Below are 18,686 nucleotides of genomic sequence, written 5' to 3' on the forward strand. Positions count from 1 at the left end.
CACTTACTATGTGCAGGGCACCAGTGGCCATGGGAAATATCTGCCCCCAAACTGCACCAACTCAGATATAACCGAGGAGCTTGGAAAGATGGCTCAGCAGTTAAGAGCACTTGCTGCCTTTACAGAAGGTCCAGGCTCAGCTCCCAGTTCCTATGCGGTGACTTACAGCTAGTAAGTCCAGTTCTGGGGGATCTGATGCCCTCCTCTGGCCTCCACGGACACCAAGCATGCACATGGTGCACATATATGCAGGCAAAAACACTCAAACACATGAATAAAATAAATATATCCAAAAATTAAAAGTAAATCTAATTTTTTAAAAAGTAAGTTTACTGGAAACCATGTTTCAATACATTAAGGAGCACAAGAAAGAAAAGTCTCATCATTTATTCTTTTTTTCTCTGTACTCAGAGGCCAGATGATCAAATAATTCTCAGTGACTAATTAATATGTAATATGCTTTTCAAACTGAATTCATTCTTAAAAACCAAAACTGGGTGTTTAAGACTCTTGAACTCACAGCGAGTCACGCTTCATATTTTCATTCCACGCTGAGATCCTCGCCCACTAGAAATAAATGCAACCCAAGGATGAGACAGAGGAGGAGCAGCAGGCCAGGAAACTCGAGACAAGGAGGAAAGATGGCTGTCAGGCAGACTGGAGAGAGGAAGGTCACCCAGGAGGAAAGTGATCGCACAGGCAAGTAAGTGAGCCCACGGGCAAAGCAACCACGGCTGAGATACAGCTCAACTGTGGATCACTGGAAAACGGTGGAACCATCCACAGATGATGGACATGGAAGTGCTTGGGCTGGCTGCCCTGAGTTTCTTAGCTGTCCACATGGAAGCCAGCTTTCGGGGTGCTGCACAGGAATGCTCTCACAGCCTAACAGCCACCATCTGTGGGGGTTCTGCTGTGCCTGTCGGCACCTGACCATCACAACTGGGCTGGTTGACTACTGGTCTTCCTTACAGGAGGGGGTGGCAGGAGGGTCACAGCCCTTCCCCTGAGAATCCAAACATTTTCCTAACCAGCTGTATTCAGCTTTTCTCTAGTCGATAGTGTCCTCAGGGGCTTGAGTTGGGGCTGGAGTACATAGGCTCGGGAGAACTAGGAGAAGGTGACTCCATCTGTGTGGCTATGGGGAAACTCTCACACATGCTGGGTGAGGACTTTCTACTGTTGCTGCCTGGGGTCACCCATGTTCCTATGAGAAATCCTTTCCCATCTCTGTAAGGAGACCCAATAGACTCACTGGTTCCCTGGGAGATGCTCTGGAGGAACAGAGTTTTGGATCGCCATTGGGACCTCCACCCCCAGCAGAGAAAATTCTCGACACAGCGCCGACCACCAAATCTCCCCTTCTTCCTTTCTTTACTTTTGTTTTTGACTTTGAAAACGGGTCTCAATATGTGGCCTCGCTACAATCCTCCTGCCTCAGCCTCCCTCATCAAATTTCCCTTTCAAGGTGAGGAAACAGAAACCCAAAGAATTTAGAATTTTCCTCAAAGTCACACAAAAAGCAAGTGGCAAATCCGAGATACAGATCCAGGTCTAACACACAAGCAGGACTTTGGAGAAAAGGCCGATACACTTAGCCTGGATATGGTCTGTAGAGGACCAGCCACCAGCCAGAGGACTCAGGAGCTGTACAGAATGAGGGCTTGTGTTCCCGAAAGGCTCAGCCTCAGGGAGGGAAGGCAACACCATGGCCCGGTGCAGTCTTGGCAGAAATGACTGAAACCAAGGCAGAATCACGAGGTGCACTGAGGAGAATGAGGCACACGCCGTGGAGGAAGATGGAGGGCAGGCGGGGAGGGCAGGGAGAGCTGCTTCTCTCCTGTTGAGTGAGAGGCCAGCATCGTTCTGCCTAGGAACAGTGTTGAAGCTGTTCAAACAAATGTTCAGAACTGCTGGACGCTCTAGGGAGACGGTGCTACACGAGGATGGACTGAATGGCTATTCCACGGGACCACTATGAGCGTGTCTCGGGGAGACCATGACTAGGACAGGGAACAAACCTTCCGCTCGCACACCTGATGACAAATGCAAGCAGCAAAGCATGGGCCGAAGCTGCTGCTTCTAAGCCGGCCACTAAATAAACAAACCACATTTTAGCACCGCGAGCTGCCTAAATCCCCACTTGGTGCAGACTTCACTTATTCACCCCCAAGCTGTTTACTGAACTCAAACTAAATACACAATCCTACCATCTGAATGCTTGCTTTCCAAAGACGTCCAGGAATCAAAAGCCCAGGCCCTATTGGGGCACTACTAGAAGGTGGCAGGACCCATGGGAGGGTGGCCTCACAGGAAAGTCTTGGGTAACAGGGGTGTATCTTTCAAGGGGGTTGTGGACCCCTAGTCTCAGCTCTTTTATTTCTGTCTCCTGGATCATGGTGTAAAGGGCTTTGCTCCACCATGCAGTGCCCTCACAGAAAGACTCTGGAATAAACTGAGTCAACACAGAACCCAGCTCTCTTTCTAATTTGCCTCAGGTATTTCACTACAGCAGCCGTCAGGTGACTAATACCCCAGACCAGGGGGTGGCACGCTGGATCCCCATTCCTAGGCAGTCACCATGCTGGCAGGAAAGGGGGCAGCGTGAAGGGGTGCTTCAGAAAGGGGTTAGTGCTGCTGTGAGGTCATCACAATTTTGTTTTTCAGCGGGACAAAATTCCAGAAGAGTCCTAGTTGTGAGCTATACTCTGAGAGCAGCAGCAAGCATCCCGGCACCTTCAGGTGTGAGCAGAGAGTGAGCGAGGGAGCGGAGGGCTCCTGCTCCCCACAGAGCACCTGCAGTGCCCGGAACACACAGGGATCACTTTCGTGTCTCAGCTGGCATAGTGTGTATTATTTCCCAGGCCCTCTGCCCTTTGACACAGTGTCTAGGGGGATTACTGAAGAGGCCCAAGCACACTAAAGCGCTGTATCCTTGACTAAGCTTCCGGCCAATGATAGCGACCTATAAAATTAACAAAATCGCTTTAGCAAACCCAAATTCATGTATATAGGATACAGCGTTTTACATCTCAAAATCAGAATTTTGGTTTAGTTAATAGTAGAAGTAGCTACTTAAGCACTGTGTGTGTATGTGTGTCTGTGTATCTGTTTCTGTGTTTGTACACATGAGTACAGTACTTGCAGAAGCCAGATGAGGGCATTTGAACCCCTGGAGATGGAGTTGGAGGTGGCTGTGAGTCACCCAACATGGGTGTGAGGAACTCAAACTGCGGCTCTAACTGGCCGCACACAGCCTCAGAAGCCTCTTCACTCTGGCTGTGCAGCTTCTGCTGAGCTGTTTTTTGCCTCTGGACTTCCAATTTGTTTCCTTTGAAATGTAGGGATCCATCTAGACTATGGGATTCGGATCTATTTTCACCCATAGGCCTCTATTTAAAAAAGTCTTCCTTAGAATCTAACATTTAGAACTAAGTGCTGGGTGTAGTTTGTTGGTACTAAGAAGATTGTGGGGAGGGAAGATGTTCCCCAGCTAGCACCTCAATAATCCTCGTCACCCACCATCCCCAAGGTCTCCTCAGAAGCCCCAGCAACAGGGCAAATCCTTTCTAAGCCAGGTGGAAAACCTGCCTGGGGACAGCTCAGAAGCTCTCATCCTCACCCCTGTGACCTGGGGGCGGAAAACCCTGCCTCAGGATAGCTCAGAAGCTGTTTCCTCACCCCTGTGACCTGGGGGGGGTGGGGGTTACGGAGGCAGAATCCTGCCTTGAGATAGCTCAAAAGCTGTCTCCTCACCCCGTGACCTGGGTGGAGGAACCCTGCCTTGAGATAGCTCAAAATCTCTGTCTCCTCACCCCTATGATCTGGCGGGGGGGGGGGGCTGCCTTGGGACAGCTCAGAAGCTCTGTCTCCTCACCCCTGTGACCTGGGGGCAGGAAACCCTGCCTTGAGATATCTCAGAAGCTCTGTCTCCTCATCCCTGTGACCTGGGGTGCTTTTCACATAGTAGGCACTTCATAAATATTTGAGAGGAAACGGGTGAAATATCATTCTGCCCTTTCGGAAATGTGGTTATGTAGTTTTCATTTCCTCCGCTGACTGACCTAAGCAGTTAAACCGCAGCAATGGATCCTGAGGGAAACCCAAATGTTACATTTATGGAAAAGCTGCCTTTCTATGCTGACGTGCCTTCCAGGTTCACCGTGGCCATAAGTTAAGGGTCTGTCAGCACTTCCATTATGAAAACTGTTTTGTGGTTTCATAACGTAGCCATAAAAGTGCGCCTCCGGCCATCCTCGGGTGTACAAATTGAAAAGCTTGTTTTAAGCCAAAATGTGGGGAATCAGAAAACAAACAATTTATTGGTTTCAGACACGGTTTTGTGCCCGTCTTGGCCAAACAAGATTTATGATGTGGGGAATTAGAGTGATCTGAGACACTTGGTCTCTGAAAAGCCTGAGAAAGAGGGAAATGGGCAAATTACTCATATTTCAAAAAGGGTCCCTGGACGCCATCAGTCATTCTTTTGGTTATATTTTCATCGAGTCAATTGTGTCATGTGTTGGTGAGATGCCGAGCCTACTTTATGTACCCTTATCTTTTTAAAAGGGCATTTTCTGTTAATTACGTTAGAATAGTAAAACTGCCTTGTTTACCTGGAAACCAGGAAATTGGCAAAGAAGGTTCAGCGGTGCTGCTCCTAAGTTCTTTGACAATGGCAAAAGGCAGGATTTTTAATCAACAAGAGCCCGGCAGTCACAGTGGGGGAAATGAAGTCTCACTGTGCCACATTAGTGATGCGGGAGACTTGGTCAAGCCACTTGCTGACTTTACAGACTTTGAGGCCAAGGCCCCATCCAAGAAAGAACTCCTTGATGCCAGGTTACAGGTGGGCAACAGGACCAGACCTGGGCATCCCGCCTCCCAGACGGGCAATCGGCTGACCACTCTTCCCATCAGATGTCACTATTAAAGGTCCTAAGTTCTGATGTATTTTCTGGATCACTTTTTTAGCATAGCACATGCCCACACTCGAGTCCTTTCTTGCTCTCATGACACCAGAACTTGCCACTTCATGATCTTGATGACCTAAATCATTAGCCACAGGGCACTAATAACCATGGTATATACATAGTCACATCCTCTTGGCTGAGCACAATTGAACACCCAGCCACGGTAAGTTTGTGTCAGTCAAGCGGGCCTCTAGAACAACTGTGACTAAGCAGAACACTGACCTCGCTGTGGGGAGCAGCTGAACAGTAAACAGGTCAGCCCTCTAGCCTGGTAACAAAGCTGGGTGGTCAAAAGTAGAGTCAGGGTTATCATTGCTGTGATAAAACACATTGACCAAAGCTACATCACTGTTTGTCATTAAAAGAAGTCAGGACAGGAACTCAAACTGTGTAGTAATTTAGAGGTAGGAGCTGGGGCAGAAGCCACAGAGGAGTGCTGCTTACTGGCTTGCTCAGCCTGTTTCCTTAAAGAACTCAGGACCACCAGCCCTGAGGTGGCTCCATCCACATCCACAGTGGGCTGGGCCCGTCCCCATCAATCACTAATTAAGAAAATGTCTTACAGGCTTGCCTAAGCCAGATCTTCTGGAGGCTTTTTCTCAGCTGAGGCTCTTTCCTCTCAGATGACCCTAGCTTGAGTCAAGTTGAAGCGAAACTAGCCAGCACACAGTCTAAGATCATTATGTTGAACCAGATTCAAACCAGACGTCTGGATATATCAGCTATGGTACTAAAGGATGGATGAATTTTGGTCCTCATTTGGATGCTCACTCTGAAGGTACCCAGCACACCCCTCTCACATGGTAATGAAGGCCTTCCTATAATCTGTCCCTTCTCCATCTGCTACTCTGGGGCAGAAACCAATCTCATTTCTCTCTGCAACCTGTTTGCCACAGTTTGCTGAATGAAAGAGAAGAGAGAGAGAGAGAGAGAGAGAGAGAGAGAGAGAGAGAGAGAGAGAACAAAGGCCTGCAGTAACTGATAGTTATGGCTTCCTCAGTCTCTCCTTCACTTTCTCCTCCACCCACACAATTCCTCTGCCTACTTAGAAGTCACCACTTAGCTCTAGAGCTGTGTTTTTCAGAGGAAGAACTCGACGCTCTTCATCACAGCGCAGTGAAATAGTTTTCTTAAGTCAAAGAAGGAGTTTCGACAGAAGAACAGGAAATTCCCAGCTACCTGGGTAGAAGATCGCAGCCCACTCCAACTTCTCTGGTCTCCACTTCAGTCTTGGGCTGAGTTTCTGTCAAATAGTCCAACCGGCTTTGTAGTTCATTATTCTAGAAATGAGAGGAAGGCAGCTTTAGTCAATCAAGCATGCAGCGCTGACATGCATCTCAAGGTGTGACTTCCAGAGTCGGTGCTGAAGAGCGACACCGATTCCATCATTGTACAAACTACGTGTGCACACACGCACATCAGCTCTGCATACATGAACATAACATGTGCTGGTCTAGAGAATCTGCTTTTTTCATTGTCAGGATGGTGAGATGGCTCAGTGGGTAACAGTGATAGCCGCCAAGGCTGGTGACCTGAGTTTGAACCCCATGGTGGAAGAGAACCGACCCCTCCATGCTGTCTTCTGACCTCTACACAGGCTCTATTGCATGTGTGTGGACACCCCACCCCACCCTGATGTGTTGTAGCTCTCTCTCCCAAATTCACTAGTTTTCTGTTTGTGTCAACAAACCACACAAACCGAGTCACAGTGTCCTAGTGGATGGATGTACAGCATTTATTTAACTGGTCGCATACAGAGGGCAGTTACCGGAATTTAGCGCATTTTTGGCATCATAAATACAGTGCAACCCAACTTTTTAACACTCCCTTACTAAGCTGTAAAATGAGTAAGTCTATTAATTTAATTTAGTGGGAAAAGCCTCTATAACTGGATAATTAGTATTTCATAGGTGTGGAAAAATTCAGAATCTCAAACATATAAACTAGAACGAGCTCCTTGGGATTAAAATTAGCATTCTGTATGCTTTTCATGGCTTTTTTTTTTTTTAAAAAAAGATGGAGCCAAACATTGCATAAACTGATGATTAGATGCCCAGGAATTGGAAATGTGCCCCATGGGGAAGATGAAGGACAGAGGGCAACAAAGGTGAGGATGGGGCTAGCTCAGCTCATTCCAGATCCAGGGGACCCAGCACCCTCTTCTGGCTACCCTGGAGCCAAAGGTGAGGATGGGGCTAGCTCAGTTCATTCCAGATCCAGGGGACCCAGCATCCTCTTCTGGCTACCCTGGAGCCGAAGGTGAGGATGGGGCTAACTCAGCTCATTCCAGATCCAGGGGACCCAGCATCCTCTTCTGGCTACCCTGGAGTCGAAGGTGAGGATGGGGCTAGCTCAGCTCATTCCAGATCCAGGGGACCCAGCATCCTCTTCTGGCTACCCTGGAGCTGAAGTTACAGGCAGTGGTGAACTGTCTGACATAGGTACTAGGAACCAAACATGAGCCCTCTGAAAGAGCAGCAAGTGTTCTTAACTGCAGAGCTGTCTCTCCAGCTCCCTAACTGATTTTTTAACAAATTTGTTTTGCATTGTTTTAACTATTTTAGTGGGAGGTAATGACATACTCAATTTTAAAACCATAATGAACCTATCTATTTTCTTGGCTGGAGTCTTTAAACTTGATGTGTAACACATACAAGATAAAATTTACTGAATAAATGTATAAATCACTTATGCACATAAAAACAAATACTTTTTTTTAAAGGAAAGGGTTAAAAAAAAAAAGTCCCAGGAAACAGAAGCTGCCTTCAGTTTGAAGTGATGTGGGCTGTCACTCAGCAGCTCCCCTCTGAATGAGCAATGCCAAGGGGCTATTCTGTAAAACCTTGTTCTGCACACGGTCCTGAAACATGGAAATGGTATAAAGAAAGAGAATGTGCTCATGGTGCCCTGGAAACTGATGAGCTATGACAGACCTGCGGTCCCACTCTGTCACCCAATCTTCAGAATGAAAGAAAGATGCTGGCTTATGGGGGGCAGGGCATACTCTCTTGGGTTCTCCTATTTATAAGAAGAAAAAAAAAAAGCCAAAGAGGTCTTTCTTGCTGGCAACTCCAGCCCCCATAGCCTGTTCCTCTCCAGTGTAGACTTTAATCCTGAAGGTTTCATGGAATACCAGGTGAGGCATAAGAGATGGAGTTAGCAAATTTGCCTAGACTGGTATACAGGGAAGGGTGAACAGGTGGCCCCGAAATATTTTGTTTAAGTTCATAGGGATTCTGTGTATATTGTCAAATACCCTCAAAAGTACAGAAATTAAAAATTCATACTTTTGAAATGGGATGAAATTGGTAAAAAAAATAATAATAATGTGTCTTTTCTGTATATCAGACAGCCTAAAGGGAGCCAGTGACCAGTTAAATACAGCACAGTGTGTATCCCTGTGGATCTTGGTCTTGCTGGGGAACAGATAGCTGAACAGAACAGAACAATGTGATAGCATTACAAAAACATCCACGAAGTAATTAGAGCGAACCCAGAGGGGATATATCAGAGTGGCGAGAGGGAATGAAGTCAGTAGAGAGGGCTGGGAAAAGCTAAAGAGGTGAGCACCCCCCGTGCTGGGCAGCTCACAACCACCTGTAGGCTCAGCTCACAGCGCCTGGCTCACCAAGACTATGAGACGGAAGGGAAGGTGAGAACCGGAGTAGCAGGACACCCCACTCTGTTCTGGCTTCAGCAGACAGCTCTAGCAGACCTTGAACTAAAAGAAGTTTGAATCCGAGTGGTAAAGAAGTGAACTGAGCCATTACCCATGACAGGCACAGCAGGAAGTAGCTGGGTCTAAACAAACTCTTTTGTTTTGAAGGGGAAAATCTTCACTGCTCTTTAAAAGAGGGAGACAGAAGCTAAAGCAGTGGTTCTCAACCTGTGGGTCACAACCCCCTGGGGTCAAACAACCCTCTCACAGGGGTCGTCTAAGACCACTGGAAAACACAGATAGTTTCATTATAATTCATAACAGTAGCAAAGTTACAGGTATGAAGTAACAAGGAAAATCATTTTATGGTTGGGGGGGTCACCACAATATGAGGAACTGCATTAAAGGGTCGCAGCATTAGGTTGAGAACAACTAATCTAAAGTATCTCTATTAAAGGGTTCACAATGCCTGTCTTAGAATCCAAAGTCACATGGCCTATGAAAAGTCAGGAAGATGTGACCTGTTGTTGGGGAAACAGGGATGGACAGACAACGGTCCTGATGTGACTGTGATACTAGACTTTGCAGGTGAGGATTCAATGTATCCATCAAACCATAATAACCAAGGGATAACGGAAAATATGTTCACAGACATGAACTAGTAAAGAAAAAATAAGAAGAGAGCCATGAAAGATTCAACTGGGAATTTTAAAATAGAGAAGTACAACATTTACAATTATTGTTGTTTTCTTTCTTGGGGAAGGCAGGGAGATGGTAAAGGAAAGAACCCGGACATCTAAAGGTACATTAATAGAAAGCATCCAATTAGAAGAAGTTGGGGCTGGGAGATGGCTCAGTGGGTAAAGTGCTTGCCTTATAAGCAAGAAGACGAGTTTGGTCCCCAGAACCCACATAAAAAAGGCCAGTGTTAGGAAGAAGATAAGGGAGACGCTTGGGGACTCACCAGCCAGAAACCCTCATCAAAGCAGTGAGATCCAGGATTATTGAAAATCCCTGTCTTAAACAGTAAAATAAGGTGGAGGGAGCTGAAGGAAAACATCCAACATAGGCATCTGGCCTTTACATCCACGTAGGCATGTGTGTGCATGTGCATGCACGCATACACACACGCACGCATGCATGCACACACATATGCATACAAGACTAATAAAAAGAAGTGAGCCAGCTGAAGTGAAATGGCTGAACTCTGCAGAAGCGTCTAGGGCTGGGGGACCATGGACTGGCTCTCCTGCTTTCCAACACCACCACCTTGTGTTTGCATGTGTAATGAGTACCTTTGTATGGACAGGGCGGTTCACTGGTGCTCCAGGAAGAGAAAAGAACCTGGTTGGTCCCTCCAGGTATATGGGGAAATTAACACACACACATACACATACCACACACATAACACACACACCACACACACACCCACACACACACACACAGCAGTCACTCTCCTCAGGCCAGTGGCCAGGAGCTGACTCAGACTCCTAGAGAAGAACACGTCCAATAACATGCATGTTAGGAATAAGGTGCTGGGTGCTGCAGCTCCTGTGCCACCCAGGAAACTTCCTGAGAGTCCTAGTAGAGTTCCCCAGACACATAGAGAGGCATGTGCCCTGCACTGTGTATGTTAAGGATGGGTGGAAACAAGCCTGACTTTGGAATGGTTTCCTGTGGCTCTTCAATGCCACTATAACTTCAAGATTTTCAGGGGGGGAGGGGGAAAGCAGTCCAGAAGGAATAGTTTTCTGAAGACCAGGCCTCTGATGTTACTTTAGAGCGTTCTTTATGAGATTTGTTCTCTTTCATTTTATGAGTGTGAGTGTTTGCATGTCTGTGCATTCATGGAGTGTGTGCCTGGTGCCCAAAGAAGGGCAGAAGAAGGCATCAGATCCCCTGGAGCTGGAGTTACTGGTACCTGTGAGTCACCTGATACAGGTGCTGGGAACTGAACTCCGGTCCTCTGCAAGTGTAGCAAGTTTTCTGAACCACTGAGCCATCTATTCAGCCCCAAAACATTTTCTTAAGTGTCAGAAATAGGGAATGGAATATCTCTTCTCCAGAAGATGGGTAAACAAAAAAGTTTTGGGGGAAGAAAAAAATAGAATGGGCTAAAGCCAGACAAAAAGGAAATTTGAGAATCTGGTATGTATTTTTGAGGTATGTGTGCACGCAAAACCTAATAACTTTAAACAACAGTTAAGAGTGAATAATAAAAGCAAGGAGTAACTGATATTCTCTATTTGAAAGGGAAAGAAGCTTTCAGAGCACGACGCAGGAGGCACCCAGGGTCGGGCACCGAATGCTCCCCGGGACTACTTGTCTATTGTCTTGCAGGGGTAGGAAAGGGACAACAGTGAAAATCAAAGCAGTCTCAGAGGTGATGAGTTCTCTCTTTCTCCTCTTGCCTTTCGAAAGATGGAGTCACTGAGCCTAGGCACAGATGGAATGATCTACTCATGCTCGTGTACAGATAGTGATGAAACATGGATCAGAATCTAGCCTCCCACCAGATACATGCAACTTAAGACTGCAACCCAACACTGTCGTCTGCAAAGTTCAAGCTGGAGAACCATATCGTTGCGTGACAAATAGAAAACACAATCACAAAATAAATCTCAATTTTGTATGTTTGTGTATGTACAGTTGCATGTGTGTAGACGCAGAGGCGAGAGGTCAACTTCAACTATCATTCCCCAGGCACTATCAACCTTGTCTTTTGAGATACAGTCTCTCATGGGCTTGGGGCTCACTAAGGAACATAAGCTGGCTGCACAGAAAGCCCTAGGAATCACCTGCCTCGAGCATGTCATCACTCCCTGCCTATTATGTGGGTTCTGGGAATTGAATCAGGTCCTCCTGCTCGCAAGGCAACTACTTTCCCAAGTGAGTTTTCTCCCCAGTTTTCTCCCCCAGAATGCTTTAAGGAAACATCTGATCATTCATAGGGCTCCTTGGCTCCGCACAACAGCAGGTTGAGCCTGCCCTGGTCCTGAGCCTGCCCGAGTCCTATGTGGTACCACGATGTGAAGAACTAAGATGTATGTGGGTGCATACAGCTAACTCTTGTGAGTCAGCTCTGGTTCATGACTATACCCTCCCCACAGACCTCAGGACACTTGTGGGACTAAGCAAAGGCACGTGTAAGAACCAAGGCTCTTCAGCCATTTACCTACCTTAGGCATTTTCTTATAGCAACATTAAATTGCTTGAAAGTAAAGGATATAAAATCATTATGATATGGCAGCAAGCTGAGTCTGAGAAACGCCTTTTGTTCATCATGTCAAAGACAAAATTAATATACAATGTATAAGGAAAATTACTAGATGTTGTCTTTATATCAGCATCTAAGATAATTTTACAATAGAAAACTGAGGTGATTATAAGCTATGTAAGAAATGTAATAGATTTTTTAACCTAGAAAGATTTTTCTAAAGCCATGTAGTTTATTGTGTGCTAATTATATGCCTGTCTGTAACACCTCTGTGCAAAGAATAATAGAGTGAAGTGAGAGTCAGGCCATATTTGCCCGGGATTTAAATAACTTAAGGAAGTTAACGAGCTATATAATCGGTGTTTAAATGCTTAAGGAAGACTGGATTCCCCGTCGTGTTCTGAGATAGGTGTAGTGGACACTGTAGGGCCCTCCTGCACCCTCTGATGCTCACGGCCTCCCGATACACACATCACCTCCTCGGTCTTTACCTGGGGTTTCCTGTGATCACCACAGGCAAATGATCCTACCTAGGTGGCCCAACGTCCAGAACCCCAGGAGCAGACCCTAGCCACTGTCTGGTGGAGTCAGTGAATGCTCAATCTGCTGGAGATAACTCAAGCTAGTTCCATACTATATCCCAGAGACCCCAAGTGCATGAGCCTTAGCTGCCCACAGAGGTCAGCTTCCTTTCCCAGCCTCGTCTCCTCCACTATATACTGGGGGCTCCTGGAATCGCCTTCCAATTTTCACATCTCAGAAGCCCAAACCATGAGTTGAGCCTAATCGTCTGAGCAAAGCAAAGCATACATTTGTAAGCCCTCTCTATGCACAGCACTGCCCTGGATACTTAGTGTTCTACCAGAAAGCATGGGAGCACCACAGACAGAAACATGGTGGGGGACCCTCTGGGGTGAGCTCCTGTCTCCATCAGCATCTCCTTCCCCATCTTCTGACAACAGACCTCTTCCAGGGACTCTTGACTGTCACCAGGGAATGTGTGCGCCTGCACCTCCACCCCCAGTACACACAGGGCTGCGGCTGCAGAAAGCAGGGGAGGCAGCACATACCTGTAACCTTGTCATTAGAAGGTGGAGACAGAAAAGCATATGCCAAGGTCACCCTTGGCTACGTACAGGGTTTGGGGCCAGTCTAGGCTACTGGAGATACTGTCTTTAAAAAATAAAAAATAAATAAATAAATAAAATAAAAGTTGATGCTGGGCCCAGTGACCAAGGAGGAGAAGACATGATCAGAAACAGAAAAAATATCCATTTACTCAGCTTTAAGACACTGAAACTTATGAATCTCCAGGTCCCTAGAGGCCGTGGAGACTCCTGGTTACTGCAGCCATAGGCAGTGCCGCCATCAAAGTAAATGATGACCTGACTCAACATGCGTGGAAGCATGCATCAAGGAAATAAGCTCTAGATTCAGACACACAATCTATACTGTAAGTGTGGGCAGAAAAATATTTTCCTGAAACTCAGTCCCTTATCTTTAAAACGGGGGATACATAATTTATCCAGAGGACAGCTCTTTCAATAATCTAAGAGCAGAGCTCTCACTCAGCATGCCAGGCATTTCCGTAGAGTTTTGGTTGTGCTCCTAGCCTTTAACTGCTGATCCATCTCTCCAGGCATTTCCTACGTGCTCTCGTGGGACTGTCCCACACTGTCCCACACAGGTACAGTTATGATTCCTTCGTGGAGATAAGCTACCTTCCTGGCCACTCAGTCAATAAGCAGGCGAGTGCTTCACCAGAATAGATTTGATTCCATTCTTTGTGCCTATGTGGAAAGGAACCAGCAAATGCCCAGCACACACTAGGCACCCAAGAAATGCCTACTTTTCCTCTGCCTCCACTGTTGTGTCCTGGACTGTCTCGTGGGGGAAGGGCCACAGAGAGGGGGCAATGACAAGGACAGCTGCTTGGCAAACCAGCTCTTCATGGAGCCGAAGGACACAAAGGCTCAATGCCAAGTTCTTAATAAAGAGCCTACAGGGAAACTGGATTTCGGCTCCTTCTATTAATACCCAGCCTCCTAAGAGTCTTCCAGCTCATAATTTCTTTCCCTGGAACTGCCACAAAATCCCCCAAATGCCTTTCAAAAGGCCAGAAGCAAGATTATGAAGCAACTTCAAGTGGCAGGTGGAACTAAGCCACCTCTAAAACATGTTTACGTGAGGTAACAGAAGACTAGTGTTGGATTGGGAGTCTGTTCTCCAACTGGGTTTTCATAGGCTGGGTGATGCTGCCTCCCTTTCTGCTCCCTTTTTGCCATTTCACATAGAAATCACAATCCTTCTCTAGATGTTTTAAAAGTTGCCAAGAAAATCACGGGGGGGACGTTGTGTGTAGATCATTCACAAATTATAAAGCCCTATACACTCGTGAGTACTGACAGCTTATCCGATTTGCCTAGAGAATTCTTAAAGAAAAATTTAAAAACTATTTGAAAATGCAGCCACAAGTAGCAGGCTGAGGCGTGGGGAGGGCAAGCGTAGAGAAAAAAGAGCTGTCAGAGCTCCTTCGCAGAGCTGGCAGTTAACCTTCAATCCATTTTATAAGGCCAGGAAATAGCCATATTTTTAATTAAGTGTCCACAGCAGGATCAGCAACATAAAATTTAATGGCAGGGAAGACACCAACTTGAAAGAGCCGCAGCCTCTTACCTCGCCTTCCAGGAAAGAGATTTTTTCTAGAAGCTGCAGTATGAGGAGCTGCTTCTGCTGCACTTTTTTCTTTAATGATTCAATCTAGAAAGAGACAAGAGGAAAATTGTCAGATGAAACTGCAGAACCGTATGACTGCAAGGTCACCAATCAGCGGGCAGAAATACTTCACTTGTTCACATAGAACCTATGTGCAGATTCCTTTTAGATTTATATATTTTTCATTTTGAGGCAGGGTGGGTCTCACGTATCTCAGGCTGGTCTCCAATGCTACATAGCTGGACATGACCTTGAACCTCTGATCTTCTTGCCTCCACCTCCTGGGTGCTGGGATTTCAGGTGTGTACCACCACATCTGTTTTATGGGGTGCTGGGATTGAACTTGGGGCTTTGTGCACATCAGGTAAGCATTCTACCCACTGAGCTATATCCTGGCCCTTCTATATGGATTCTCTGTTGTTTCCTGGGTCACAGCTGACCTGAGAATCTCTGGCAACAGGGGATTCTGAGACGCAGGGATGTCCCGTTAGGTTTGTGTAGCCAACCCCTCCACACAGACTGTGTTGTTTGGATAACACCCCCGTCCGGTTCAGGGAGTCTTTTTTCAGGATGGACACAAACAAGTCAACAGAGATGATCTGGGTTAGACTGATGAAGCACCTGCATTTCAAACATTTGGCTACTTCTCTTAATACATTTGTACCTGACCAACCAGGTGTCAAATGTTTGTTCAGGGCTATGGACAACTAAAGTTATTCTGGAATTCAGAAGGCTAAGGACTCATGAGGACTACAGTAGGCAGGACCGGCTCCACGAGCAGACCTGGGCTGCCCTGTGACCTTTGTAACACATATTACACCTGTAGCATCATGTGACACCCATGGACTCCTCTAGGCTTTTCATTCGGGCATCTTGTTTCCTGGGACAGAGCAGAGGGTCTCCAAAAGCAAGAAACGGGGTACTCAGTGCCAGGTTGTGTCTTGAACAAAAATCAGAGTGGTATGCAGACTCAACAAGCTTCCAACAAGCTTGTGTGTTTCAGCATTTGCACATTCATTTACTAAAATCCCAGTGCAAAGTGATAGGGCTCCCATGGAAGGGAACCAAGAGACACCTGGAAGAGCATAAGCATGCTGATTGCTCGACCCGGAAAGACTATCTCTAGGCATAGCTCCCAAAGACACATCGGACAAATTATAAATGACTTAGATGTATGACTTTTGATTTTTCAAAACACAAAACCAAATCCATCAATAGGTGACTGGTTGAACAACCTACCCTATACCCTGCCAGTGAAGGTCTAGGCAGCCTTCAAAAATAAGGATCTCTTACACACTGATATGAGAAACTTATTTTACTTAGTTAATTTTATGTTGTATGGGTGTTTTGCCTGAAATGTATGTATGTGTACCATATCTGTGGACTCTCCAAAGAAGCCAGAAGAGGGCATCAGATCTTCTGGGGCTCGAGTTACAAAGGTCACATGGACGCTGAGACTCAAACCTGGGTCCTCTGCAAGAAAAGCCAGTGCTCCTAACTACTGAGCCATCTGTCCAGCCCCAACTTGAGAAGTGTAAGAATGTGTGGAGGCTGGAACAGAACAGCAGGAAAAAGACTCTGGAAAACCGTATCGCACCCTGGTGCTGAAACTGAGGAACTGTCACTGTGTCCGGCGTGGTGGCAGCATTATGACTATCTTAGAACAAGTGCACACTTTAGATACGCACTCCGCATCGTGCAGGGAACTTACATACATGAGCTAGGATTTGCTTTAACATGGGAGACAGGAGAATGAAAAAAGAGGAATAAAGAAAACCAATGTGGCCGAATGGGTCATGTATTGAACCTGGAATGAGCCCAGTGGGCTTCACTGATACTCTCTTTGTTCTAGCTGAACTGAATGCTTTTTTTCTTCATTTTGAGACTGGGTGTCTCTAACACCAGGCTGGCCTCAAACTCTCTATGCAGCTTATAACCTCAAACACTTGGCCCTCCTGCTAGACTTACGGGTTGCACCATCACACTTAGTTTTATGCTGTGCTGGGGATCAAACCCAGGCCCTCCTGCATACCAGGTGGTCAGTCTGTCAACTGACATCTTTATTATAAGATATTTTCAATCTCATGTGATATCAAGATGCACCAACCTATGGAAAGAAAAGCTGGCCAAAGAAAATAGAACCAGATAAACACACTGAAGGTTTTTAGTTACTGAAGAAACTAAAGAGAGCAGCAAGTTGCCTTAACACCTCTGAAATCTGCCCCAAAGAAGTGCCTGAAGAGGTTGGCAAGCCTGGGAGGGGCAGACACTCGTGTGTTGCAGGTGGTACTGCAAATTAGAATGACCCTTCAGGCAATTTAGCAATAAATATTAAGAGCCATAAAGCTGCTCAGACCCTTTGACCCACTAATCCCACTCCTGGGAATTTGTCCTAAGGATATAACTCACACACAGGAAAAAAGCTGCACGCAGAAAGATGTTCTTGCTTCCATTATTTATAATAGAGAGAAAATGGAAATAACCCTAATGCCTCGCACTAAAGGAACCGGCCATAAATTACGAGATACCAGCATGATGGAGTGTATTACACAAACACTGGAAACAAACACAGTGCACAGTGGGAAAGTGTTCATAAAAAGCCTCGAGGGACGAAAACAAAAGTTTACCCAAGTGAAAAGGAAAGCCGTGGAAGGAATGAGGGAAGAGAAACAGTTCCGATGTTGGTGTAAGACTGTGGGCTAAAAGAAAAAAAAAAATCATGTAATTCTCTCCACTTTGCATAGGAATGGCTTACAGAAATCACCCCAGAATGCTTGTTTTCCTTTCCTTCCTATAGTATTGAGGTTTAGTGTGTTGATATACAAATGCATTTGTTTGCACACATATGCATGCACGTATGTGTGCACATGCGTGTGGAAGCCTGAGGGCGACACCGTGTATCTTCCTCTGCTACCTTCCACCCTCCGTTCTGAGATGAGCTTTCTCACTGATGTGGAGCTTACTCGGTGCACTAGGCGGGCTGCTCAGGGGTCTTGCCTTGTCCCATCTCATCATCACTGGAACAACAGGCACAGTCCACCATGATCAGCTGTTTTGTGGGTGCTAGGAATTCAAACTCAGGTCCTCAGCTTTCAGGGCAAGTGCTTTGCCAGCTCAATCATCTTCCCAGCCCTTGAGATTTTATAAATTAACTTTTAGTTGTTTTTTTTTTTCTTTTGCTTTGTTTTTCACTTTTGGTAGCACTGGGTATTGAACCCAGGGCCTTGTACCTGCTAAGCAAGCACTCTACCACTAAGCTATGCCCCCAGTCCTATAATGACTTAAGTCTTCAGGTGACAGCCAAAATGAGACCGGAAAGTCACTGTAGGGCCTAAGACGGTAAGGAGAAAAATTCTATCAAATAACGTAAAAAGCGATTTCAAATACCCTAGCCTTCTGCTGCTAAAGGACTCTTGAATGGCTTGGAAGAGCATGGTTTTTTAAACACTAAAATCAGGCCACAAAGAGCAGCAGGACCTGGGGACATCTATCTCATGGGGAGACGGAGGTCATCCTGCTGACCACTACCCTTAGATTCCAGTTTTAAAATGACATCGGCTCTCCACATCTGTGGGTTCTGCATTCTCAGGTTCAAACCGTAGGCTGGAAATAGTCTTTAAGTGTGACACATGCACAGATTGTTCTCTTGCTAAGATTCCTTGTATGATATGGTATAAAAACTATTCACACAGTGTTGCTATTTTATTAGTTCCTATCAGTAATCTAGAGATGCTTAAAGAAGAAGAACACAGACTTTGCACAATTTCCTCAGATTGTTGGTCTTTATGGGGGAGTCTAGAACCCGACAATAACAGATACCAAGCAATGGCTATAAATCAAGCCACGGCAAAGGCATCATCAAGAAGCAAGACAGAGAATGTTCTGGAAGTATTTTTTCTTTTTTGAAAGGAGAGAAAGAGTGTTGTCACTCTGAGGAGGCATTTAGTTGGGAGGAGGAAGAGAGGATGTGGTGGGGATTCAGGGATTTTAGCAAACATTCACCATAAAGGATGGTGTAGTTGTTAAATGAACATTCATATGCAGCCAAACCAGGTGTATACAGTGCTGGGGATCAAACCTAGGGCTCTTTGTATGCTGGGTAAGCACTCTCCCAACTGAGCTA

The 18,686-nt window shown here is 46.0% G+C and overlaps 1 protein-coding gene across 1 annotated transcript in view; it reads right to left on the minus strand.

Moving 5' to 3' along the window:
* Myzap (myocardial zonula adherens protein) overlaps positions 1-18,686 on the minus strand; it is an 88,476-nt gene that overhangs the window by 6,489 nt on the left and 63,301 nt on the right. The window contains exons 11-12 of the mRNA XM_050126854.1: positions 14,525-14,608; positions 6,153-6,253 (exon numbers count right to left, since the gene is read on the minus strand). Coding sequence (XP_049982811.1) covers positions 6,153-6,253; positions 14,525-14,608 — 185 coding nt within the window. The remainder of the gene's footprint in view (positions 1-6,152; positions 6,254-14,524; positions 14,609-18,686) is intronic.

This window comes from Alexandromys fortis, unplaced genomic scaffold (assembly GCF_014885135.2).
Source record: "Alexandromys fortis isolate MF-2015 unplaced genomic scaffold, M_Fortis_MF-2015_v1.1 scaffold_22, whole genome shotgun sequence".
In the NCBI taxonomy this organism is placed as follows: domain Eukaryota; kingdom Metazoa; phylum Chordata; class Mammalia; order Rodentia; family Cricetidae; genus Alexandromys; species Alexandromys fortis.